This window comes from Anomaloglossus baeobatrachus, chromosome 9, assembly GCF_048569485.1.
Source record: "Anomaloglossus baeobatrachus isolate aAnoBae1 chromosome 9, aAnoBae1.hap1, whole genome shotgun sequence".
Lineage (NCBI taxonomy): Eukaryota > Metazoa > Chordata > Amphibia > Anura > Aromobatidae > Anomaloglossus > Anomaloglossus baeobatrachus.
The window spans coordinates 229,104,095-229,130,284 of NC_134361.1; the positions used below are offsets into that span (position 1 = coordinate 229,104,095).

At 49.0% G+C, this 26,190-nt stretch overlaps 1 protein-coding gene across 1 annotated transcript; it reads right to left on the reverse strand.

The window, feature by feature from the left end:
• Positions 1 to 14,362: 14,362 nt before the first annotated feature.
• LOC142250799 (torsin-1A-like) lies at positions 14,363 to 24,613 on the reverse strand. Its single transcript, XM_075323020.1, has 5 exons — positions 24,403 to 24,613; positions 22,664 to 22,929; positions 18,739 to 18,914; positions 16,180 to 16,307; positions 14,363 to 14,607 (listed from the first exon to the last, which is right to left on the reverse strand). The coding sequence occupies exons 1-5, from the start codon at positions 24,611 to 24,613 to the stop codon at positions 14,363 to 14,365; spliced, it is 1,026 nt and encodes a 341-aa protein (XP_075179135.1).
• Between the last annotated feature and the right edge of the window lie 1,577 nt (positions 24,614 to 26,190).

A 26,190-nucleotide genomic window follows, 5' to 3' on the forward strand; every position in this document is an offset into this window, starting at 1 on the left:
GAGTACAGGACGCCACGTACGGAGACGCTCCTGGAGACCCCGCCCACAGCAGCGCGTCATGTGATGACACACACTGCGTGAGTCCAACCTATTGGTTATTGGAGGTGGGTCACTTATAGGGGTGTGTACAAAAAACAAGCAAGCTCCATAGCTATAGCTGGGGCATATAAAGTATATAGTATTTAGATCTAATGCATAATAAGTGGCCAAGCATAGAATGACAAATACCGGCATCATGGAGGTGTTACTAAATGTCTATAGAATATTCACAAGAGAGTCTATAAACTACGGGCCATGTATATAGAGGGGAGGAGCAATGTGGGACAACATCCTGTATCAGTCGGTCAGTCCCACCTCCCGCGGTGACACACCATCGGACGCAAACACATCACCCCTGGTACGCGCAACCAGAGGGCAAAATGAAGGCACTCACATTGAGTCAGAGAGGGACAAGGGACGCCACACCAACAGGACATGTTAAGAATTAAGACTATTCCCAAGTCAGGGAAAAGAAGGAGGGAATCCCTATGATGTACTCCAGCACGGGCTAAAGAGATGTCACATTTAACCACTGATATCCCCACATAGAGTGTCAAGAATGCTCACTCAACACGATTATATACGGCCCCACACCCACAAGGTCATTTGGATAACAACACAATGTGACAAACGTATAACAATATCAGAAAAAAAAAAAAATTCAAAAAATTCCATTCAAGTAATAGTCCATTATATAGGTGTTCATCATTTTCATGGCCAAGGATCTTGATTGATGGAATGACTCAATGTTGCCATGGAAAAGGACCACGTCCAGGAGGCCAAATAGAAAATCAGAGCAAATCGGATGGTACTAGATATAAGGATAAATAACACAATATGAGAAATCCAGTAGGCAAGCAAACAAGAAACATGCCAGATGGACCCCATTGATTAGGGGTAGAGACATTAAACAAAAATTAAAAACAGTAAAAACACATATATAAAAAACCAGATGATATAAAAAGAGCGAGAAAAAGGATATGCATGGAATCAATACCCCTATAGAAAAGAGGCAAAGCTGATGTTCTCATTTAGACCATGAGGTGTGAGGGTCCCGAGAGTGGTGATCCAGCGAGCTTCAACTTGAGCTAGCCTTTTCTTGAGATCACCCCCACGGGATCCCCCACGAACCATGTCAATGCCTCTAATTTTAAGTCCTGAAGGGTCGCATCCATGGAAGCTCCTGAAGTGCCGCGGTAATGTCTTCAGGAGGCCCACGTCAGCGACCCCAGAGGCAGCACAAATGTCCCGAACGTGCTCCCTGGTACGTACACGCAGCTCACGTGACGTGAGCCCTATGTACACCAGAGAGCACGGACAGGTGGCATAATAAATCACGTGTGTAGTCGTGCACGTGATATAATGCCGTATGTCCAAAGTCCGTGTTCCATCAGATGAAGAAAAAGTCGTGGCACGGAGGATATTTGGACATGCCACGCATTTTCCACAAGGAAAGCATCCATGTGTCGGACCACGGGAACCAAAAGGATTGGACAAAGGAGGTACATAATGGCTCCTTACCAGGATGTCGCGGAGATTTTTGGAGTGTCGAGCAGTCATAAGGGGGCCTGAAGGAAGAATATCTGCGAGGATGGGATCTGTGCGTAGAACAGGCCAGTGTCTACTGAGGATGTCCCTCATCCCTCTAGCTCCATCTCCATAGAGGACAGAGAAGTGCTGTTGTGGTCTCTTAATAGAGACAGGAACCCCTTAGAACAACCGTGAGCCAGAGACTCCCACTTCTCCCGGAAGGAGGGATCCTCCACCGGGAAAGAAGGGAAGATCTGGACACGGAGTCCGCGGGGGATCATGTCCCCATCAATGTAACGTGTCAGAAGGGCCCGATTCCAGCATATCTTTAACCTTTTCTTTAAAAGTTCTTTATATTTGAATATGGTGGTCTCGTGATTAGGGGGGTTGGTATCACTGGTTGTGCTGTTGCGATAGTCATTCAGGACATCATTAAAACGTGCGTGCCATGCCTTGTCGCGGGCACGAAAGTCCATGCTCATGAGAGATAATGCTGTGAAAAACACAGAAACGCATATTATGAAACACTTTCTCAAAGACTGAGCCATAAGGTAAATACTCCGCCAGTACACTTGCGCTGGCGGGGTATATGCACCACTCGTAATAGCATGCAAAAAGGAGAACAGTCGAGTGTATATGCAAATAGAAATTTATTAATTCTTGAGGGTGAGGCGGATTTGCTCTACAGACCAGTCCTTTGAAAAACAGGCCGTTGATCTCAAACGCCGTTTCCAGGATCGCGGATATAGTAACCGCTGCATTAAGCGGGGATACTTACGTGCGAAAAAAACTTCTCGCACGGGACTGCTGCATTATAATAACAAACAACAACAGTCAATGACCAATCTTCCCATCCGTTTCATAGGAACATTTAATAACCAATGGCAGACGATGAGGGACATCCTCAGTAGACACTGGCCTGTTCTACGCACAGATCCCATCCTCGCAGATATTCTTCCTTCAGGCCCCCTTATGACTGCTCGACGCTCCAAAAATCTCCGCGACATCCTGGTAAGGAGCCATTATGTACCTCCTTTGTCCAATCCTTTTGGTTCCCGTGGTCCGACACATGGATGCTTTTGTGAAGCCCCACAAGTGCAGTGTCGGTGCATTACCTTCAGGGACTCCACTCGGCTGGATCCTGTCACAGGGAGGAGATCTTCTTTTAGGATTGTCGTGACGCCACTCTCAGAATTGCGGTCAGTGGAGACCGCCACTGCAGATTAAGGGATGCCTGGGGCTGATGGTGGGTGCAGTCAGTTGTAATAGCCTCCTGAGAGTGAGGCAAGCCCCAGGGCCCTGTGTAGGTGTGTAGAACCACAAGGCGCAGAATAACTCCACACAAGCAGAATGTCTTTCAGGGGTTTTACTCACTGTTGATGGCAGGGTGAGTAACCCGGGCGTAGCTGGGATGAACCAGGCTGGAACCAGGTATCCTTCAGGCTGACTGATGAGGGTGGCTACCGACTCGCCTTCCTTAGCCCTTCTGTGGTTTGTGGTAACCCCGACTTTTAGTCCCTATGGGGGTCACCCAGGGAAGTAACTGCTCCCCTCGTTTGTTTGCCGTTTGCTTGTCGCCTGGACCAGATCACTCCAGCTGCTTGCCTCCTGTGAACTATGGGCCCTAACTGTGGCTACGTGGCTGCGGCCTTTGGGGTGTTGTGGCGTGGGCTTTAAGGGCCCCACACCGGCAGGTTTAGCAAGGAAAGGTGGATCTATCCCCGCACCGGGATCTGCCGCCCGTTTGGGCCTGGTACTCCCTGACAGTCTCCGTACTTTCCACTACGCTGCTCTCTCTCCAGCTGTGTGTGGTGTTCGGGCAGCACTACCAGGTGACCGTTCTCCCCCGTCGGTAGTCACTGCGCGGACGCTGTTAGACTGCACAGCTCCAGGGTCTGCTTCTGCTCTTCCTGAGCTGCACACTAAACTGGCTCACTCGTGGGACCTGCACTGCTGCTCCTGTCTGAGCTCCACTTCCATGCTCCTCACTCCTCCACACTCTGCTTCAGACTGTTTACTCCTCCTTCTCTTTTCCCCTTGTGCCTGCCTACGCCACCTAGCAACCAGGCTCTCTACCACACCCCTTGAGTGGAGATGGAGGCTTCGCCCCCTCCACTCCTCAAGTGGAGGTGAAGGCTTTGCCCCCTCCTGGGATCCCCAGGGGTCCTCCCAAAGGTACATGTGTGAGACCTGATCACTATGCGCCTGTGTAGTCACACCTCGGTCAGCCTTCTGGATTACCTGTTTGTACTGTCCCCAGCATGGGTGCAGTACTCAGTGGTGCCTGACCAGGTCAGGGGCGCCACATTCCCCCTTAGTTATCACCAGCACGTCCTCGGGCTGCAAGACAACATTTTAAAATGCATAAAACATTAAAACATGGTCAAACTTTTTAAAACCACCAGGTACCATACATCACCACCCTCCACCCACAAGTCCGTTAACCCACCCTAAACCCTCTCACGTTGGCCGCGCCTTCAGCCACTTCTGGCAGGATGTAGAGGCGGCTTTCATGGGCTGGTGGTCTTCAGGGCATACCTGGCCTGGTGAAGCCGCGCCTTCAGCCTCTTCTGGCAGGATGTAGAGGCGGCCTCCACAGTTGGTGCTGACCAGGTACCCTCTTTGTGGTGGAGAGCCAGGCCCCATAAACAGGCATGCTCCCTGGTTGCAGGCGAGCCAAGGCCCCATAAACGGACGTGCTCCCTGGTTGCAGGTGAGCCAAGCCCCTAAACAGGCTGGCTCTGGTGGTGGTACCTCTGGGGTAACTATTTACACTGCGAGAGTTTGTGGCTATAGCCAGTTCATAGCCTTAAGGTTTATGGGTTTCTCACATTAGTTCATGTGGGCACATGCTTAAACTTATAAACGTTGCAAACTGGTCAAAACTGTAACTTGCTGTACTTCTTTCTTTACTTTACATAGATTCCTCCTTACCAGGGCTTGGGCCTGTAGGGCTGCGGCACCTGTTGCTTTCTTCATTTCTCTCATCATCGGAGGTAGTCTCATCAGTGGGTCCTTTATCTTTCCTTTCTTCTTCTGTATCTGTTTCTTTTTCTTGTGGTATGGAGACAACTGGGTTTCTATAGGAATCTCTGGTACATGGCGTAACGTCAAGTGCATACCATCCTCTTTCTCCTTGGTGCATGGTGAATTCCACTGTATCTCCCATCTGTAAGTTCCTTCCCGGATGTCCTCTGGGCAAATGGGCTCTAACATCCCTTCTATTCACAAATATGCCTTCTTTCATACCAGGAGCTACTATGAAACCATATCCACTCTTCAAACTGAAGTCTTCTACTACACCACGACAAAGTGGACCTCTGACCTGGGATTTGGCCCTTCTCAGGAACCATTTCTCTTCCAAGTCTCTGGCCATGACTTCGTCTTTCTGCTCTGGAGACTGCGGTGCAGGGGAAAACCTTGTTCTGCTACGGCGCCGTGTCCTACGGGCTGGGTTCTGCTGGGTTGCGGCTTCACTGCCTGCAGGCCCCCAGGTGAGGTTTCTGGGCAACTCTTCCTCTTCATCCCAGCGGGAATACGGCAGCATCTCTGGCGCGGGGCATGGATCCACTGCTGATGGCTCCGGGGTCAGCTCCTCAGCTTCCTGGCCTCCTCTCCCCCTTAGTTCTTCAGAGCACTCCTGTTGTGGCAGCGCCGGGGATGGGTGGTCATCAGCAGGCCCGGGCGGGGGACTCTTTGACGTGGATATTGCCGGAATCCTCCTGGGGGTGTGCGGAGGGAGCAGATACCGATCCACCATCTCCTGTGGGAACTGGGCCTCTAGGTCAGCCTTCAGCTTCCAGTATTCGGGGTCCTCTCCTATCAGGGACTTCCTAGCAGGGACTTCCTTAGACTGGGGAGCGGTGTCTGCTCTGGCCTTGCGGGCCGGGGTAAACAGAGGTACATTCTTGTCTTGGCGGGCCGCGCCTGACATGGCGGCGGCCTGGTCTTGGCGGGCCGCGCCCGACATGGCGGCGGCCTGGTCTTGGCGGGCCGCGCCCGACATGGCGGCGGCCTGGTCTTGGCGGGCCGCGCCCGACATGGCGGCGGCCTGGTCTTGGCGGGCCGGGCAGGGCATCGCTGCGGCGGCCTGAATTGGCGTCGCAGCTGCGATGGGATCTGTGCAGGCTGGGCTGGGCGTCGCTGCAGCGATCGGAGCTTGGCGGGCCGCACCTGGCGTGGCTGCGGCCTGGTTCAGCACCTCGCCTGCGGCGTGGATGAGCGTCGCTGCTGCGGTGGGGTCTTGGCGGGCCGGGCCTAGCATGGCGGCGGCCTGGGTCAGCGTCACACCTGCGGCATGGATGAGGGTCGCGGTGGCAGCCGGATCTTTGCGGGCCGGGCAAGGCATCGCTGCGGCGGCCTGGGCTTGGCGGGCCGGGCAGGGCGTCGCTGCTGCGGCCTGGTCCAGCGTCGCCGCGCCGGGCGCCTCTTCAGGGACCGCGGGCGTGGCAGCAGGGGTCGGGGCACTCGCGCTGGCAGGGGCAACACTGGACTCACCCATCGGTGGCACCATCGGGGTCTGAGTCGTCGCCTCTCGGTCTGGCACTCGTCGCGCAGCTTTTCCCTCATAGGCCTGCACCGCTGCAGCCATCTCCAGAAGCTCCATGCGTTCCTCTCTGATCTTCTCTACGACCCGGGTCTCCAGTCGGTCGCAGAACTGGGCAAGTTCCCGATACCACCAGGCAGCGGAGCCTGGTTCTGGGCCTCTGCGTTCAGACGCCATTTCCTCTGCGCCTTCTTCTGCACGATTTCCCAGCAGTGGACTCGTCGCTGCCTCCAGTAGCAGGCTCTTCAGTTTCTGCTCTGCCTCTCCCAGCAGCAGGCTTCTGGCTCCCTTTCTGTCCCGACGTCTCTGAACGCCTCCGCTCTCTTCACTTGCGAGGTCAGGACTCTGCAGGGGATCTCTGGGTAGCCACACCTCTTCGTGGGCGGCAACTTCTCCCAGCGCGGGCTGCTGTTGTTTTTCAGCGCGCTTTTCATGGTGGCAATATGGCGGCGCTTCCAATTTTTCAAGCGGACCGCCCAGGCACATGGTCACCTGTCTGAACAGGTCTAGTCCTTATCCTGTTCGTGACGCCAGATGTGAAGCCCCACAAGTGCAGTGTCGGTGCATTACCTTCAGGGACTCCACACAGCTGGATCTTGTCACAGGTAGGAGATCTTCTTTTAGGATTGTCGTGACGCCACTCTCAGAATTGCGGTCAGTGGGGACCGCCACTGCAGATTAAGGGATGCCTGGGGCTGATGGTGGGTGCAGTCAGTTGTAATAGCCTCCTGAGAGTGAGGCAAGCCCCAGGGCCCTGTGTAAGTGTGTAGAACCACAAGGCGCAGAATAACTCCACACAAGCAGAATGTCTTTCAGGGGTTTTACTCACTGTTGATGGCAGGGTGAGTAACCCGGGCGTAGCTGGGATGAACCAGGCTGGAACCAGGTATCCTTCAGGCTGACTGATGAGGGTGGCTACCGACTCGCCTTCCTTAGCCCTTCTGTGGTTTGTGGTAACCCCGACTTTTAGTCCCTATGGGGGTCACCCAGGGAAGTAACTGCTCCCCTCGTTTGTTTGCCGTTTGCTTGTCGCCTGGACCAGATCACTCCAGCTGCTTGCCTCCTGTGAACTATGGGCCCTAACTGTGGCTACGTGGCTGCGGCCTTTGGGGTGTTGTGGCGTGGGCTTTAAGGGCCCCACACCGGCAGGTTTAGCAAGGAAAGGTGGATCTATCCCCGCACCGGGATCTGCCGCCCGTTTGGGCCTGGTACTCCCTGACAGTCTCCGTACTTTCCACTACGCTGCTCTCTCTCCAGCTGTGTGTGGTGTTCGGGCAGCACTACCAGGTGACCGTTCTCCCCCGTCGGTAGTCACTGCGCGGACGCTGTTAGACTGCACAGCTCCAGGGTCTGCTTCTGCTCTTCCTGAGCTGCACACTAAACTGGCTCACTCGTGGGACCTGCCCTGCTGCTCCTGTCTGAGCTCCACTTCCATGCTCCTCACTCCTCCACACTCTGCTTCAGACTGTTTACTCCTCCTTCTCTTTTCCCCTTGTGCCTGCCTACGCCACCTAGCAACCAGGCTCTCTACCACACCCCTTGAGTGGAGGTGAAGGCTTTGCCCCCTCCTGGGATCCCCAGGGGTCCTCCCAAAGGTACATGTGTGAGACCTGATCACTATGCGCCTGTGTAGTCACACCTCGGTCAGCCTTCTGGATTACCTGTTTGTACTGTCCCCAGCATGGGTGCAGTACTCAGTGGTGCCTGACCAGGTCAGGGGCGCCACACTTTCCTTGTGGAAAATGCGTGGCATGTCCAAATATCCTCCGTGCCACGACTTTTTCTTCATCTGATGGAACACGGACTTTGGACATACGGCATTATATCACGTGCACGACTACACACGTGATTTATTATGCCACCTGTCCGTGCTCTCTGGTGTACATAGGGCTCACGTCACGTGAGCTGCGTGTACGTACCAGGGAGCACGTTCGGGACATTTGTGCTGCCTCTGGGGTCGCTGACGTGGGCCTCCTGAAGACATTACCGCGGCACTTCAGGAGCTTCCATGGATGCGACCCTTCAGGACTTAAAATTAGAGGCATTGACATGGTTCGTGGGGGATCCCGTGGGGGTGATCTCAAGAAAAGGCTAGCTCAAGTTGAAGCTCGCTGGATCACCACTCTCGGGACCTTCACACCTCATGGTCTAAATGAGAACATCAGCTTTGCCTCTTTTCTATAGGGGTATTGATTCCATGCATATCCTTTTTCTCGCTCTTTTTATATCATCTGGTTTTTTATATATGTGTTTTTACTGTTTTTAATTTTTGTTTAATGTCTCTACCCCTAATCAATGGGGTCCATCTGGCATGTTTCTTGTTTGCTTGCCTACTGGATTTCTCATATTGTGTTATTTATCCTTATATCTAGTACCATCCGATTTGCTCTGATTTTCTATTTGGCCTCCTGGACGTGGTCCTTTTCCATGGCAACATTGAGTCATTCCATCAATCAAGATCCTTGGCCATGAAAATGATGAACACCTATATAATGGACTATTACTTGAATGGAATTTTTTGAATTTTTTTTTTTTTCTGATATTGTTATACGTTTGTCACATTGTGTTGTTATCCAAATGACCTTGTGGGTGTGGGGCCGTATATAATCGTGTTGAGTGAGCATTCTTGACACTCTATGTGGGGATATCAGTGGTTAAATGTGACATCTCTTTAGCCCGTGCTGGAGTACATCATAGGGATTCCCTCCTTCTTTTCCCTGACTTGGGAATAGTCTTAATTCTTAACATGTCCTGTTGGTGTGGCGTCCCTTGTCCCTCTCTGACTCAATGTGAGTGCCTTCATTTTGCCCTCTGGTTGCGCGTACCAGGGGTGATGTGTTTGCGTCCGATGGTGTGTCACCGCGGGAGGTGGGACTGACCGACTGATACAGGATGTTGTCCCACATTGCTCCTCCCCTCTATATACATGGCCCGTAGTTTATAGACTCTCTTGTGAATATTCTATAGACATTTAGTAACACCTCCATGATGCCGGTATTTGTCATTCTATGCTTGGCCACTTATTATGCATTAGATCTAAATACTATATACTTTATATGCCCCAGCTATAGCTATGGAGCTTGCTTGTTTTTTGTACACACCCCTATAAGTGACCCACCTCCAATAACCAATAGGTTGGACTCACGCAGTGTGTGTCATCACATGACGCGCTGCTGTGGGCGGGGTCTCCAGGAGCGTCTCCGTACGTGGCGTCCTGTACTCCTGTCAGCCTATGGCCAGGTCGGAGCGCGCGGTCGCCATGGTTACGCGTCCGTGGTGTCACGCGCTCGCCCCTGGTCTGGCGAGGGGGAGGGACGTCTCGTGCGTTTAGACTTCCTGGACTCCCGTGCACGGCACTGCTTATGTACTTTAGTGATCATTATTATTTAAACGGATATGGAGATAGTCTCCTTGTAATAAAGTCTGTAGTAGGTGTTCTTAATGGGCCGATTAATGTTGATTCTCCTCACTTTAAAGGTCCAGTCACACTAAGCAACTTACCAGCGATCCCAACAACGATAGGGATCGCTGGTAAGTTGCTAGGAGGTTGCTGGTGAGGTGTCACACTGCGACGCTCCAGCGATCCCACCAGCAACCTGACCTGGCAGGGATCGCTGGAGCGTCGCTACACGGGTTGCTGGTGAGCTCACCAGCAACCAGTGACAAGCCCCCAGCGCCGCGTGGAAGATGCTGCGCTTGGTAACTAAGGTAAATATCGGGTAACCAACCCGATATTTACCTTGGTTACCACCGCACAGAGCTACACGTGCAGAGAGCAGGGAGCAGCGCACACTGAGCGCTGGCTCCCTGCTCTCCTAGTTACAGCACACATCGGGTTAATTAACCCGATGTGTCCTGCAGCTACATGTGCACAGAGCAGGAGCCGGCACTGACAGTGAGAGCGGAGGAGGCTGATAACAAAGGTAAATATCGGGTAACCAAGGACAGGGCTTCTTGGTTACCAGATGTTTACATTGGTTACCAGCCTCCGCAGAAGCCGGCTCCTGCTGCCTGCACATTCAGTTGTTGCTGTCTCGCTGTCACACACAGCGATCTGTGCTTCACAGCGGGACAGCAACAACTAAAAAATGGCCCAGGACATTCAGCAACAACCAACGACCTCACAGCAGGGGCCAGGACATTCAGCAACAACCAGCGACCTCACAGCAGGGGCCAGGTTGTTGCTGGATGTCACACACAGCAACATCGCTAGCAACATCGCTGCTACATCACAAAAGTTGTTCGTTAGCAGCGATGTTGCTAGCGATGTTGCTTAGTGTGACGGGGCCTTAAGCCATGTGTTAGTGCCATGTGATTGACAAGCGTCCACAGTGGGCCATGAGCCTATCAGAATCATGGATGGGTCTTTTTACCAGCCCTCCCACTTACTTCCTGTTTTGGGAGCTAACACCTGATGGTAATTGAAACTCTCCAGTAGGCTATTTATACCCAGCAGGTTTACAATGCCAGTAGGGTCTCCTCCTTGAAGAAGCAACAACACCTTGCGAAACGCGCGTTGGTGGCGATCCCGTCCTCCTCTTTGGGTATGTGCATCATGTGATTCTATACCTTTGACTTCCATGTCTGTTTTCTTGTTGGCATGTGGTTTTTTACTGTGACTTTTTTTTTTTTTTTTTACATTGGACATGTTCTATTGATATGCACTTGCACTTTAGACTGTGTGATAATTTGTCTGCCAGAGAACTATTGGTAACTATTGGCCTGTGGTTGGAAACTGGTGATATGGGTTTTCTACATACCTGGGTGGGGTTGGGTTTTACCAGTGTATACACTGCAATTGTCAGTTAAATAGAATATTGATATTTTCCACCTACCCCAGTGAGTTCGATTATCTGTTAGTATACCTTTACCTTCCCTCATGCTACGACTAGAGGATTGTTAAAACATCCAGCACCTCTCCTCCCACGGCTAATTGCTTCCCCCATTGTTTTAAACCGCATGCCTCTCCCACGACTAGTAGAGAGTGTGAACAATAGATATTGTCATTATATCACATCTATTTTTGATGGTTTAACAGAATAGCCATATATGTTCACCTCTCCCACGGCTATTGATAACAACTGTATTGTACATTTTCATCACAGTGTTTGCCCCCCTTGATTCAGTGGTAGTTTTTAACTCCCTTTATATTGCTGTTTTGCGTTTGTCTCTTTTGATAATAAATAAATTTCTATTTGCATATACACTCGACTGTTCTCCTTTTTGCATGCTATTACGAGTGGTGCATATACCCCGCCAGCGCAAGTGTACTGGCGGAGTATTTACCTTATGGCTCAGTCTTTGAAAAATTGTTTCATAAATTGAGATGTCTTGAAACATTTTAGTTTTTTTCACAATTTGCAGATCAGTAACAGATCAATCCATCCTATGAATTGCATAAGTTCTTTTCCTTCTTGATGTTGTCATTTCAACATTGATTATAGATATTTCTAAGCCCACGGGTGTATAGCCGCAAGGACAGAGACTGCAGAACACTTAAAAGGGGTGTTAGTCGAGGTGTGTGAGTAAGTTGGTTGTGATGTCCGTCACTAGGTGGCGCTAGACACTACTTGCATGCAGTGAATGGAGAGGTAGTCATACAAGCTGAGGTCAGAAGCCAAGAGGTAATGACAGGACACTGGGAGCAGACAGAGATGAGGTCAAAATACAAGCTGAGGAGAAACACATACAGAATACAGGGAGCAGGCGGGGACATGGTCAGGAGGCGGTCCGAGGTCAGAAGCCAAGAGGTAACAACAAAAACAGGAAGACAGGCAGAGAAGAGTCAACAACAGTCCAGAGTCGAGAGCCAAGATCAGATAACTAAGCACTATGGGAGCCGAGAGCATTACTGTTACCAGGGAGTACGACTGGCTATGTTCCGGGCGAGCCTGCTCCCTAATGAAGCAGAGCAATCGCCGAGAACGAGGAACATCTGTGTAAGCACCTCCCAGGACCCACGTAGAACCAAGGGCTGAGAGACAACCCATCCATAGGTTTTCAACACAAACAGGGGAGCATCCAACCCTGCAAAAAGCTCTGCACGATGGAACGGCACGTACCGGCTTTGCAAGAGAGTATGGCAGAAAATAACCACACAAGATGCTCCGCGCATCGCAACCGTGACAATGGTGTTCAGTCCCCAAGGATAGTATGGGTAAGTTTTAATGTTTTTAGAGTTAGCTCTCCTCTATAAACCTGTTGAGTACTAACTAGAAATCCAGTAACGTATTAACAAGCCTATCTTTCTGTAAAAATTCAAGGCCCCAATATTGGAGTTACCGAAGCCACCGATTCCTTGCAGAGCACCCATAGATGATAAACCTCTGGGTGGTCCTTGTTGTACTCTGCAGTGACGTTATAAAACATCAATGCATGGTAGAGTAGCTACACGTGATGGGGCAGCTGCGGGGGCGGTGGTGACTGTCAGGCACAGCCAGACTTCTCAGAGAGAAGACAGAGACGCTTCGTAAACGTCTTTGCCTTCCAGATTTTATACCATGATATAGTTATATATTTTAATGTACGGCTTGGTGATGTGATAGTAGGATCTATATCACCACATTTGGTCTGGTAACTGTGTCCTAAAAGATCGGGGGTCTCCAATAGGACTCTATAGCATACAGAGCTGCATTAATAGACTTGGTGGGTTATGCCTGGATTTCAAGGGGTGCCATGGCTGAATTGTGTCTACGCTGCAGTCACCGAAGTGGTGGAGTGAGAGGTGCAAACCATTTTCTATATGTCTACTGCACTACCTAGTAGTGTCTGGCACCACATGGATGGACTGCAAAGGTCTAGTTCTACTATTTGGCAATAATATCATGTTGGGCACAAAATATCCTATGGCCATAGTGGCGAACCCTTCAAATGTAGTAGTGTATATCAACAAGTGATTATTAGAGCCTCCCCAGATCTATCTTGTCCATGGGTGCCAGTTGTAGCTGTAGCACACCAAAAAAATAAATTAGTAAATGCTGGCTTCAGAATGGCAGGAGCTGGAGATCTACGAGTGCCTGCACCCGCACTGAATGTGCCCCCGCACTAACAATGAGCTTGTCTTTGGTCTCTTTCAGTGTCAGTGTGCAACCGTAGGAACATTGATTTTATTTTAAGGAGTACTCCCTCTCAGAAAGCCAGCTGTGATGCTAGACACTATGAGCAGTATGAATAGAAGGATAGTCAGACAAGCCGAGATCATGAGCCAGGAGGTAACGTATAAGATTCATGGAGCAGAGACATGGTCAGGAAGAGGTCAGAGGTCAGAAGCCAGGAGGTAACGTATAAGATTCAAGGAGCAGATAAAGATGTGGTCAGGAAGAGGTCCGTGGTCAGAAGCTGGGAGGTAACGTATAAGGTTCAGAGAGCAGACAGAGATGTGATCAGGAAGAGGTCCGAGGTCAGAAGCCAGTAGGTAACATATAAGGTTCAGGGAACAAACAGAGATGTGATCAGGAAGAGGTCCGAGGTCAGAAGCCAGGAGGTAACATATAAGGTTCAGGGAACAAACAGAGATGTGATCAGGAAGCGTGCCGAGGTCAGAAGCCATAAGGTAACGTATAAGGTTCAGGGAGCAGACAGAGATGTGGTCAGGAAGAGGTCCAAGGTCAGAAGTCAAGATCAGAACACTTACACCAGACAGGAGCCAAGAGCACACTGAGCAAACAGGAAGTACGACTGGCGAAGTTCAGACAGAGCAAGCCCAGTAAAGAAACAGAGCAATCACCAGAAATGAGGCGCATCTGTAAAGGCACCTCCCAAAACCAGCATGGACCCTAGTGATGAAAGACAACCTGTCAGCAAGTGCACAAGACACATAGAGCAATTTCAAATGCAAAATGCTCCGCACAGCGGAACCGTGACACCAGGGCTGTCAATCGATCCCAGGTACAATGCTAGATATGCAAATTGGCAGGCATAATGGTAAACCAATCCATTGGCATTTGAAGCCCTCATTTGCATATGGATTAAAAGTGCATTTTTCTACAACTAGACGACTAAATGTATATTCTGGTGTGATTTTATGGGGTCTAAGTCCGATATATAAATGTTTAAGTAGCTGAACATGCAGTTTATGGTGACAGACTCCCCTTTAGCACTGATAGGGTGGTCCTTGGATGACCTGCACGTAAGCTGGACAAGGAGGGTAAAGTCATACAACGATTGCTCCCCTCCTTTCATGGTGCTGGGGGTGCAGTCAATGTCTCCATAGTTTCTGGCACCCCGGTTGGCATCATGTTGGTGACGCTAAAGAATAAGGTCCAGCTTGGCCGCCACGGTTTTACAGCCTTTGTCTGAAAACAGCTTTGTGTCTTTTGGCACATACGTCATCTCAATAGCGACCCGATATGCCAACCTTTCATCCTTGTGAAGACCCCGAAGTCTGAGCTCCGCCAAGACACATTTCATCACGTGACGGAACTCAAGTGGCAGGAACGGGACAAAGTAATCAATCAGGTTCTTCTCAATGAGGCCACTATGCCAGAAGCCACCTGGGCAAGAAAGAAGAAAACACATAATTAGTCCCACTGATACCATGTTACAGTGGAGCTCTTCTGCCCATGCGTAATATGGGCTTCACTGTGATTTAATAACAGCTTCCTCCCATGATGCCTGTTCTCTTGTACAGTGTGGCATGTTGGTGGTAAGGCTTCTTAAACACAGTGCTTGGCGTATACTAAGATGTAATGGTTCTCCTCGCTTAAAGCGCAGTCAGTATAAGGAGACTTATAGGCCATGCAATGCTCCCCTGGGAATTTAAATATGCAATTGGTCTCTTCAGAAAGAAGTCAATATCAACCTTTTCATGAGTCTTGCCACATGACTTTGGATATAAAGCCAAACCAGAAACTTCATTTGCAGACATATGTTTCAAGGTGTTTGCCCCTCATTAGAGCAAAGCAGGACATCTAATTTGGCAGAATGAGAGGCCTCTGATAGGTGGTCTAAAGGGGGTTTTACACGCAGCGATATCGCTGGTGAAAGCACCCGCTCCCGTCGGTTGTGCATCACGGGCAAATCGCTGCCCATGGCACATAAAATCGTTCGGAGCCATCAGACGGACTTACCTGCCTAGCAACGTCGCTGTTGCCGGCAAACCGCCTCCTTTCTAAGGTTGCGGGTCGTGCAGCATCACAGCGGCATCACTAAGCGGCCGCCCAATAGAAGCGGAGGGGCGGAGATGAGCGGCCGGAACATGCTGCCCACCTCCTTCCTTCCTCATTGCCGGGAGCCGAAGGTAAGCTGCAGCTCGTCGTTCCTGAGGTGTCACACGTAGCGATGTGTGCTGCCTCGGGAACGACGCACAACATGCGTCCTCAACAATCAACAATTTTTTGAACTACGTGTCAACGATCAACGATAAGGTGAGTATTTTTGATCGTTAATGGCCGCTCGGTGTCACACGCAACGACGTCGCTAACGATGCCGGATATGCGCCACGGAATCTGTGACCCCGGCGATATATCGTTAGATATGTCGTTGCGTGTAACGGGGCTTTTAGAAGCAATGTTTCTCGTGGTAGGGCAGGCCAAGTAGACTTTTAAGCCATGCAGTGCTTCTCAGGGAATTAAAAAATGCAAATAGCCTCTTCAGAAAGGAAAAGGACATGGCCTTTAGAGCCACTTATGGGACAAGAAATCTTAAAATGACCCCTTAAAGATCCTTTCAAAGGCCTCTCCCCCAGCGGAATCACATCTCCTGCTTTGCACTAATGATGGGCAAACACCCAGAAACACGTCTGCAGATAGAGTTTCATATCCAAAGTCATACTGAAGGGTTGATCTTGATTTTTTTAGGGTTTTCACTTCCAATAGGAGGCACTAAAGCTCCAGTCCTCGTCATTTCTGAAGAGACTATTTGCATATATAGCTGTAGGCACTTTTTGTACCAGCTTATGTTGCTCTGAGAGACAAAAGGCCCCTTTACTTTTTCCAGTTGGTGTCAGGTAAGACGTGTGTTTCAATTTACTCCACATTTTCAAAATCTCTGCTTGCTGTCAGCAAAGAAATAGGAATCCTCTCTTGATCACATCCAAGTAAAAAAAAGAGCCTGTCGTCACTCACTGTTTCTGTTATTATACAGGTCGTCATACAGCTCGTCCTCCACATCCTTCAGCTTCAGATCTTCTCTACATTTTCCACTATTAAATATTAGTGGCATCATTCTGCTGATCAGATCACCACCAGCATTGCTAAGGGAAGAAAACACAGATCATTCACTGGAAAAGTCTCCAATCTGAATTACATAGAAGAGCCCCTTATAATGGAGGCACTCTGTTCCAGAATAATACCAATCGTTAGTAACACCATATGGCAAAGCAAGACATGCTTATGGGTGCATATTTGGCACAATGACTTTGAGATAGTGAGAACTGGGGCTCCTAAGGTGTCCCCATGCTATCCCTCTACTCAGGGATATTCCTAATGGTGGAGAGGCCTGAGTCTCCTTCCTGGCTCTGCTCCTGACCAGTCCTGATCGGATACCTCTGTGGAGGTCGCCTGAGCTATAGCTTGTTTGTTCAAGCGTAATAAGAATATCTGTGTATATAAATAATCAAAATGTAGATGTAGTTGCATAACAATCTGTCTGTCTATGTAGCCATCGCATAGACCCATAATATAATTCTAAGCTGTATTAAGTCATAAAGAAGTTAACCAAAGATAATGAAGCCAGAATGTGAAGCTGTAAAAGTGTTATCAGTAATGTTCACACAGAAAGAATGTACAGAAACAAACTGCGCTGTGAGAAATTAAGGAGTAAAAGTACTCCCTGTCTAGCTTCAAGGTTAGAGATGCAAACTGTATAATTGGATCTATCTAATACACGGGTCAGTTGGTGATGCTGGCTCAAGGAGAACATGTCTTATGTATTCATTGTCTGATACAGTGATATATCGGCACTGGTATACAGCTAATACGGCACTGTCTCTGAATATCCCAAAGGAAGACTCCATTAGCAGTCTTCACCCAAATTCCTCCCTTTACACCTTCTCCCCTAGGGAGGGACAAGACAGGAGCATGATGAACACAGACAAGGGAAAACCAAAACTCTGTGACATAGCATGCACATGCAAAGGTAAAGACAATAAGAGATTCAGGAGGAAAAGAAGAGCAGGAAGGAAGCTACAAAACAACAGGGATAAACTCCACAACCGCACCAAGTAATAAGCACAACTTTCACTAGTAAGTCTGGGACACCACACCTCACAGACCAACAAAGAATAAACTATAGTTGGCATGGGTAGAAGAATTCCACCAGCATAAATAGGAGGGAAGCAGATGTGATAGGTCTCCCACAACATGTGATTAAAGGAGCAAGCAGACCAGCAGAGACTCTCTTGCTAGCCTGCCTATGAATCAGCACACAGCAGGTCAACGCCCAAGTCTGCCTGTTTGATCCCAGATAGCAGAGAACCTATTGGGTGGAGTGTCAGAATCTGCAATCTGAATAGAGACCAATGTTACCATGACAGTCGTCGAAGTTTGTGCAAAAAATCTCTGTGTGACAACATTACAGTACAGAAAAAAAATGTAATCTGCGGTAAAATAGCAACGTGGATTTGCCATTGCAAACATTAGCAGAGTTTTTCCCACACAGATTTTGGTGCAGAACATACAACAAAATCCATACGGAAGAAAAAAATGTATTTTAGCGTTTTCCTCAAAATCACAAATTATCCCCCTCATCTTGAATAGAGAAGGGAGAAAAAAAATGCTGCTGCTGAACAGCGGCCCATGAAGAGCCTACACCATCATGATACAGACTCCGGGCAAGGGCGTAATTTGTAAAAAATGTAGACTAGGCCTTGTTGTTCGTAGTAACCAATCACAGCACAGCTTTCAGTCTTTCAAAGCAGGTTAGTAAATTAAAGCTGTGCTCGGATTGGTTGCTACAGGCAACGGGGCCTACATCATCCTAGTACAGACTCCATGTAAAGACATTATTTGTTAAAAAATAAAGAAAAGGCTTAATTTTCCATAGCAACTAATGCTGCTCCTGGACAGAGGCCCAAGAAGTGCCTACACCGTTATGATACAGACTCCGCGCAAGGGTGTTATTTGTAAAAAATTTAGACTAGGCCTTGTTGCTCATGGTGACCAATCACAGCACAGCTTTCAGCTTTTCAGAGCAGCTTACTAAATGAAAGCTGTGCTCACATTGGTTGCTATGGACAACAGGGCCTACGTTGTCCTAGTAAACGCCTAATTTTTCATAGCAACCAATCAAAGAACAGCTATCATTTATTTAAAGCAGTTTTGCAAGTGAAAGCTGTGCTCGGATTGGCCGCTATGGGCAATAGGGCCTACATAGTTCTAGTACAGATTCCATGTAAGAAAAGGCCTCATTTTCCATAGCAACCAATCATAGAACAAATTTCATTTTTTTCAGAGCAGCTTATTAAGTGAAAGCTGCTCTCTAATTGGTTGCTATTGGAAATAGGGATATATATATATATATATATGTGTGTATATATATATATATATGTGTATATATATATATATATATATATATATATATATATATATATATATATATATATATATATATATATATTAGAAACTGGTATGGGACAATTAACCTGTTTCTATGGCAACTAGTGATTGATTTGTCGGGGGGGTTACCTGATAAAAATGAAGATCGCTTTGCGATAGGACACTCCATTGATATTATTAGAATGGTCCAGGAAAGGCTTGATGGCGTCGATAATACCCGGATGGAGTTTTTCCATTTCATCAAATATAAATATGGAGCGAGCGCATTCACTGCTGTTTCCTCGAATCCACGACTGTAGCTGGTCCTGAGGAGGGAAGACATATTCTGCTGCATCAGCACCATACTACAGACCATCAGGACAATTGTCTATTATAATGCACCTAAAATTACCAATAACCAATGTTACCTAAAATTTCACATAGATGGAGATTTCTAACCACCCTCTGTCCGCCCTTCAGACATGACAAACTGTACACAGAGTACAGCCTGGATTCCGTTTACTGATCCATAGAACAATTGACATGGATATAAAAAAAAAAAAAAAAAAAAAAAAAATCAAGGTTGCTACAAGAAATGGCATCTGTACAATCTGCACAATAGTGGGGTGGCATACGCTATATGCCATCACTTTACAAAACCGGAATAACCCTTTAAATATATTTAAGCCCTGAAATAGAGAACTATAGTCCTCAGAAGGTGAAAGATCTGTGCCTTTGTCATAAATTAAAAAAAAAATCGCAGTGCAAACCGTCTCAGTTTAGATGCTAAGAAGCCTTTTGATCACCATGACAGGTCCTTATGTTCCAATCTTTAAGACTTTCGAGATTCTTGGGGCCCTGCCTAAAGGTTTTGCGAGGTCTTCACTCCATCCCAAAAATCATCAGCGAGGCTTCCACATGCTAACACCTTTCTTTTCCTCATCCAAAACGGCATAAGCCAAGGATGTCTCTAAAAAACTCTTAGTATCTAACCCTTGGCATCCCAAATTAGAGCAAAATAGGGCATCTTTGTACATGACAAATTGTTAAAAATGTCTTTATTTGCCAATGATGTCCCCCTGACATTGCGCAACCTTTTACCTCCCTTCCTATCCTCCACTTGGTGCTGGAGAGATGAAACTATATATGCCGCACCTTCCTGAATTACAGAGCCGGCAGTGACATTATTCCTCTGTGCAGAGCATCTTGCACACAGGTGATGCTCTGCCGCACCTTCCTGAATTACAGAGCCGGCAGTGACATTATTCCTCTGTGCAGAGCATCTTGCACACAGGTGATGCTCTGCCGCACCTTCCTGAATTACAGAGCCGGCAGTGACATTATTCCACTGTGCAGAGCATCTTGCACACAGGTGATGCTCTGCCACACCTTCCTGAATTACAGAGCCGGCAGTGACATTATTCCACTGTGCAGAGCATCTTGCACACAGGTGATGCTCTGCCGCACCTTCCTGAATTACAGAGCCGGCAGTGACATTATTCCACTGTGCAGAGCATCTTGCACACAGGTGATGGTCTGCCGCACCTTCCTGAATTACAGAGCCGGCAGTGACATTATTCCTCTGTGCAGAGCATCTTGCACACAGGTGATGCTCTGCCGCACCTTCCTGAATTACAGAGCCGGCAGTGACATTATTCCTCTGTGCAGAGCATCTTGCACACAGGTGATGCTCTGCCGCACCTTCCTGAATTACAGAGCCGGCAGTGACATTATTCCTCTGTGCAGAGCATCTTGCACACAGGTGATGCTCTGCCACACCTTCCTGAATTACAGAGCCGGCAGTGACATTATTCCACTGTGCAGAGCATCTTGCACACAGGTGATGCTCTGCCGCACCTTCCTGAATTACAGAGCCGGCAGTGACATTATTCCACTGTGCAGAGCATCTTGCACACAGGTGATGCTCTGCCGCACCTTCCTGAATTACAGAGCCGGCAGTGACATTATTCCACTGTGCAGAGCATCTTGCACACAGGTGATGCTCTGCCGCACCTTCCTGAATTACAGAGCCGGCAGTGACATTATTCCACTGTGCAGAGCATCTTGCACACAGGTGATGGTCTGCCGCACCTTCCTGAATTACAGAGCCGGCAGTGACATTATTCCTCTGTGCAGAGCATCTTGCACACAGGTGATGCTCTGCCGCACCTTCCTGAATTACAGAGCCGGCAGTGACATTATTCCTCTGTGCAGAGCATCTTGCACACAGGTGATGCTCTGCCGCACCTTCCTGAATTACAGAGCCGGCAGTGACATTATTCCTCTGTGCAGAGCATCTTGCACACAGGTGATGCTCTGCCACACCTTCCTGAATTACAGAGCCGGCAGTGACATTATTCCACTGTGCAGAGCATCTTGCACACAGGTGATGCTCTGCCGCACCTTCCTGAATTACAGAGCCGGCAGTGACATTATTCCACTGTGCAGAGCATCTTGCACACAGGTGATGCTCTGCCACACCTTCCTGAATTACAGAGCCGGCAGTGACATTATTCCACTGTGCAGAGCATCTTGCACACAGGTGATGCTCTGCCGCACCTTCCTGAATTACAGAGCCGGCAGTGACATTATTCCTCTCTGCAGAGCATCTTGCACACAGGTGATGCTCTGCCGCACCTTCCTGAATTACAGAGCCGGCAGTGACATTATTCCTCTGTGCAGAGCATCTTGCACACAGGTGATGCTCTGCCGCACCTTCCTGAATTACAGAGCCGGCAGTGACATTATTCCTCTGTGAAGAGCATCTTGCACACAGGTGATGCTCTGCCACACCTTCCTGAATTACAGAGCCGGCAATGACATTATTCCTCTGTGCAGAGCATCTTGCACACAGGTGATGCTCTGCCGCACCATCCTGAATTACAGAGCCGGCAGTGACATTATTCCTCTGTGCAGAACATCTTGCACACAGGTGATGCTCTGCCGCACCTTCCTGAATTACAGAGCCGGCAGTGACATTATTCCTCTGTGCAGAGCATCTTGCACACAGGTGATGCTCTGCCGCACCTTCCTGAATTACAGAGCCGGCAGTGACATTATTCCTCTGTGCAGAACATCTTGCACACAGGTGATGCTCTGCCGCACCTTCCTGAATTACAGAGCCGGCAGTGACATTATTCAGAGCATCTTGCACACAGGAGATGCTCTGCCGCACTTTTCTGAACTACACACCAGACAGTGACATGTTTCTTTTGTACAGAGCATTTTGCATTTGGAGATGCTCTGCTGTGTTTCTCTGAGCACTAGCTGGCAGGATTCCATGAAGGTTCTGGGAGGTGCTGACTACTCAAGTGTTCCACCTTCCTGGTAATTGCTCTCTTTCATACAATACTGAGCATGCTGTGCCAGAACTTCGCCAGTCGTACTCTCTGGTTCTGCAGTTGTGCTCTTGGCTTGTGTTCTGGTCTAAGCTTCTTGACCCCTCTCTGCTCGTTCCCTGTTCTTGTCATTACCTCCTGGCTTCTGACCTCGCACCGTTACCTGACCACGTCTCGGTCTGCTCCCTGAATCTAATACGTACTCTCCTGAAATTCTGACCCTCAGCCTGTGACTTGACTGTGCTTCTGTTTACTCCCCAAGTCCTTTCGTGTCCCCCTGTTTTCTGATCCCGGCTTGTCTGACTACCCTTCTGTCTATACTATCCATAAGTAGTGACTAGCATCACATTAGGTAATAACTGGTTGATCTGTGGTGGGCCAACCACTGGGATTGGTAGAGAGGGGTACTTATACTCTGATTCTAAAATGGAGTGGTAGGTCGGATGCACAAACACCATTACATTTATTGTCTATGGGGCTGCCAGAAAACAGCCAAGTGCAGCGATCTGCAGCGGTGGTGGAGCATGCGCAGTGTGAAGGATATGGGCTAGAGCATGCGCACACAACCTTCTATATCAGAAGGCCATAATGTAATTCTACATCACTCCCAAGGGCCGCAAACATTTTTGTAGGGGTATTACAATCCCAGACAAAAACTATTAACGATAGTATAGTTTTAAGTCAGTAAAATTAATGACCCCTATAAATGCCCCTATGTGAATGGAGGGTCTTCATACCTTGTACGTGGTGATCAGGTTATCATGCGGGAAGTGCAGGGTAGACACAAAAAGATGGACAAATTTGCTTTTCTCTCCTAAATCAAAAACATTCTCTGTGATAATTTTACTAACAAGGTTCTTGCCGGTGCCGGTGCGGCCGTACAGGATTAACGCCAGGGGCTTCCGGGGGTTCTCATTGCTCAGAAATTTGGTCAGTGACTTGTAGATCATTTCATGCGCCAAATGCTGCCCGAAAAGTTTCTCCGTCAAGTCATCCTCTAAAGCTGAAAGAGGAAAAAATAAATCCTAAATGTATTCTGTGTTACAGCATGTACCATGTTCTAGGACAGCATTGACAATTCAGACGGCTTCAGAGCTGAAATCTCCTAGCACTGCTTGTTATTTTTCAGGTATTTTTTTTTTTGGGGGGGTGGGGGTGGGGGGGGAATGTAGCCTTTGTATCAGACACATCAGGCATACGTCACCCTCAGAGTGCACTGCACTTTTGTATTCAGGACAATAAGGCTGCATTTTTTGATGCACCCTAGATAGGTTACGCACCTATGTGCCGAACTGGATACCTGACCTTAGGTATCCCTAGCAGTGCTGGACCATAAATAGGGATCAGGTGGGATGAGCTCTTTGTCAACTCCACTAAACGCTACAGGAAGACACAAGGAGGACACACGGGGGAAAATACATGAACTACTTATCCCCAGATGACTCATGCAAAAGTTCAGCAACGATACCACAGAGGAGTACAAACCACCTGCTTGCAACCAGAGCTAGAATTAACTGAATAATATCACCAGCACCAGTCCAGGGAAGATGGGAGTATTTAAGCACCAAGATAATGCTGATGATTTAACAGCTGGGTGGAAGGCAAGCTATTGCTGGGTCCAAAAGGGAGAGATGAAAATTCAGCAGGAAAGCCTATACCAATGAATACTATTGACATCAGGAACAATAGAAAGTCAGGGGGCATTCTGTGCAGCCAAACACTGTAACCTTCTATTGCAGAAACCATATGACTATCTGTCACCCGTGACACTTGGTCAGGTGAATGGAGCCCCATGGATATGTTTGATGCTGATGCCAAATATAGGGCTCGGACGCAGTGTGCACAGGGCATATAGGCGTGCAGGTGCCATCTTTGTTCCTCCCACCAAATCCAATAATGAGGGGACTGGGACCAGTTTTACATTTTCCTGGCCACCTGTCAAGCTGACAGGCGGCCTCGTAGGCTCAGCCTTTGGTCCAAAAGGCCTATTTTAGGCCCCGGTCTGCCATAGGATACCAGTGCCATGGGTGATCGTCTGACCCCTGCCTATCAGTACACTAGAGATTGTGGGCACTGTACCTGCCAGGCTGCCCATGGGCACTAAATCACTAGTGCCCCTTACGTCTCAACGTGAAACATTGGAGAACCCCTTTAAAACTAGAGGTTCTCCCCTATTAGCCACAGAGTAGACATGAAAATGAACCCATGTGCTCATTTCAATGGGTGTCTTGTAATGTCAGTATGCTACATGAGCTAAGGCCCCCTAATTTCCAAACCAAAGGCTCAGATGTGGCCCTTGAACACTTTTCTTTCAGCTCCATTGGAGTGATACCAATGGTTCCTCGGGGGTGGAGTTACCCAATAATTTTGCATATCAGACCAACGCCTCTTACACTACAGCATGCTATATGCTGAAGGACTATAAATCCCAGCAGATCACTAACAGCCGCCCATTTAACCCTTTATTGTCACAAACCTGTACTATCGAAGGGCTTGTTCACCTGGCAGCACTCCGACAGCCATCCGCAGTAGATCTCTGAGGACAGGTAGCCTGTAAGGGCCATGGCTGCTACAATGGTGAAACCTGTGGTGATCGGCTCCAGGGACACAACGACATGGATGTGCGGAGCCACCAGCAGCGAGAAGAGGAGCCACGTCCCAGGATGGGACCACCTAACGGCAGCCATGATAGCTGGGAGCAGCGCGCAGGCGCAGGAGAGCTCTACTATAGGTGAGGCGCTTCATCAAGGGGACACGAGGTGACGTAAAAGAAGAGACGTCCATGCTGTGTGGTTTCACTTTCCATTCTGGATATATCGTATTGAGTCATTGCCGGGTATATATCGTTATATATACATTCCAACCAACACACCCAAAAAAAAAGTGTCCTCTTTCAGGAACCGTACACGACAGACACAAACATCACCTGAATATAGTCCGGGCTCACAGTCTCCGTTCTAGGTTGTGGCCGAGGTCCGGGCTCTGTGCGGCCGCTCATCTCCCCCCCCCCCCATGTCTGTATGGAGCTTGTGCACGGGGCACAGTGATGGGGGGCAGAAAAGGGTCTTCCCCCAAAATTGTTCCCACAAAGCCGGAAGCTACAATTGTCCACAATGTCTTGTGCTGAAACATTAAGATTTCCCGTCACTGGAACTAAAAAGCCAAGGCCGACCCCTGATAACAGCCCGGGGCATGATCCTCCTCCACCATCTGTACAGCACAATGCAGTCCTGGAATCACCAAACCCAGACCCCCGATAACAGCCCGGAGCACTATCCTCCTCCACCATCTGTACAGCACAATGCAGTCCTGGAATCACCAAACCCAGACCCCTCCATCAGACGCAGATAGAGCAGTGTGACCCGTCACTGCACAGAACACGTCTCCTCCAGAGTCCAGTGGTGGTGGCTTTACACTGCTCCATCCGACGCTCAGCATTGTGCTTGGTGATGTACGGCTCGGCATTGTGCTTGGTGATGTACGGCTCGGCATTGTGCTTGGTGATGTACGGTCGGCATTGTGCTTGGTGATGTACGGCTCGGCATTGTGCTTGGTGATGTACGGCTCGGCATTGTGCTTGGTGATGTATGGCTCGGCATTGTGCTTGGTGATGTACGGCTCGGCATTGTGCTTGGTGATGTATGGCTCTGCATTGTGCTTGGTGATGTACGGCTCGGCATTGTGCTTGGTGATGTACGGCTCGGCATTGTGCTTGGTGATGTACGGTCGGCATTGTGCTTGGTGATGTACGGCTCGGCATTGTGCTTGGTGATGTACGGCTCGGCATTGTGCTTGGTGATGTATGGCTCGGCATTGTGCTTGGTGATGTACGGCTCGGCATTGTGCTTGGTGATGTATGGCTCTGCATTGTGCTTGGTGATGTACGGCTCGGCATTGTGCTTGGTGATGTACGGCTCGGCATTGTGCTTGATGATGTACGGCTCGGCATTGTGCTTGGTGATGTATGGCTCGGCATTGTGCTTGGTGATGTACGGCTCGGCATTGTGCTTGGTGATGTACGGCTCGGCATTGTGCTTGGTGATGTACGGCTCGGCATTGTGCTTGGTGATGTACGGCTCGGCATTGTGCTTGGTGATGTACGGCTCGGCATTGTGCTTGGTGATGTATGGCTCAGCATTGTGCTTGGTGATGTAGGGCTCAGCATTGTGCTTAGTGATGTACGGCTCGGCATTGTGCTCTGTGATGTACGGCTCGGCATTGTGCTTGGTGGTGTACGGCTCGGCATTGTGCTTGGTGATGTACG

What these genes read in the sequence shown, in the direction of transcription:
- LOC142250799 (XM_075323020.1), bottom strand. Translation starts at nt 24,613, where the DNA reads ATGGCTGCCGTTAGGTGGTCCCATCCTGGGACGTGGCTCCTCTTCTCG. An exon ending in CAAGCCCTTCGATAGTACAG is followed by an intron (nt 22,930 to 24,402) that starts GTTTGTGACAAT and finishes TTCCTCTTTCAG; the next exon opens with CTTTAGAGGATGACTTGACG. An exon ending in CCTGTATAATAACAGAAACA is followed by an intron (nt 14,608 to 16,179) that starts GTGAGTGACGAC and finishes TTTCTTGCCCAG; the next exon opens with GTGGCTTCTGGCATAGTGGC.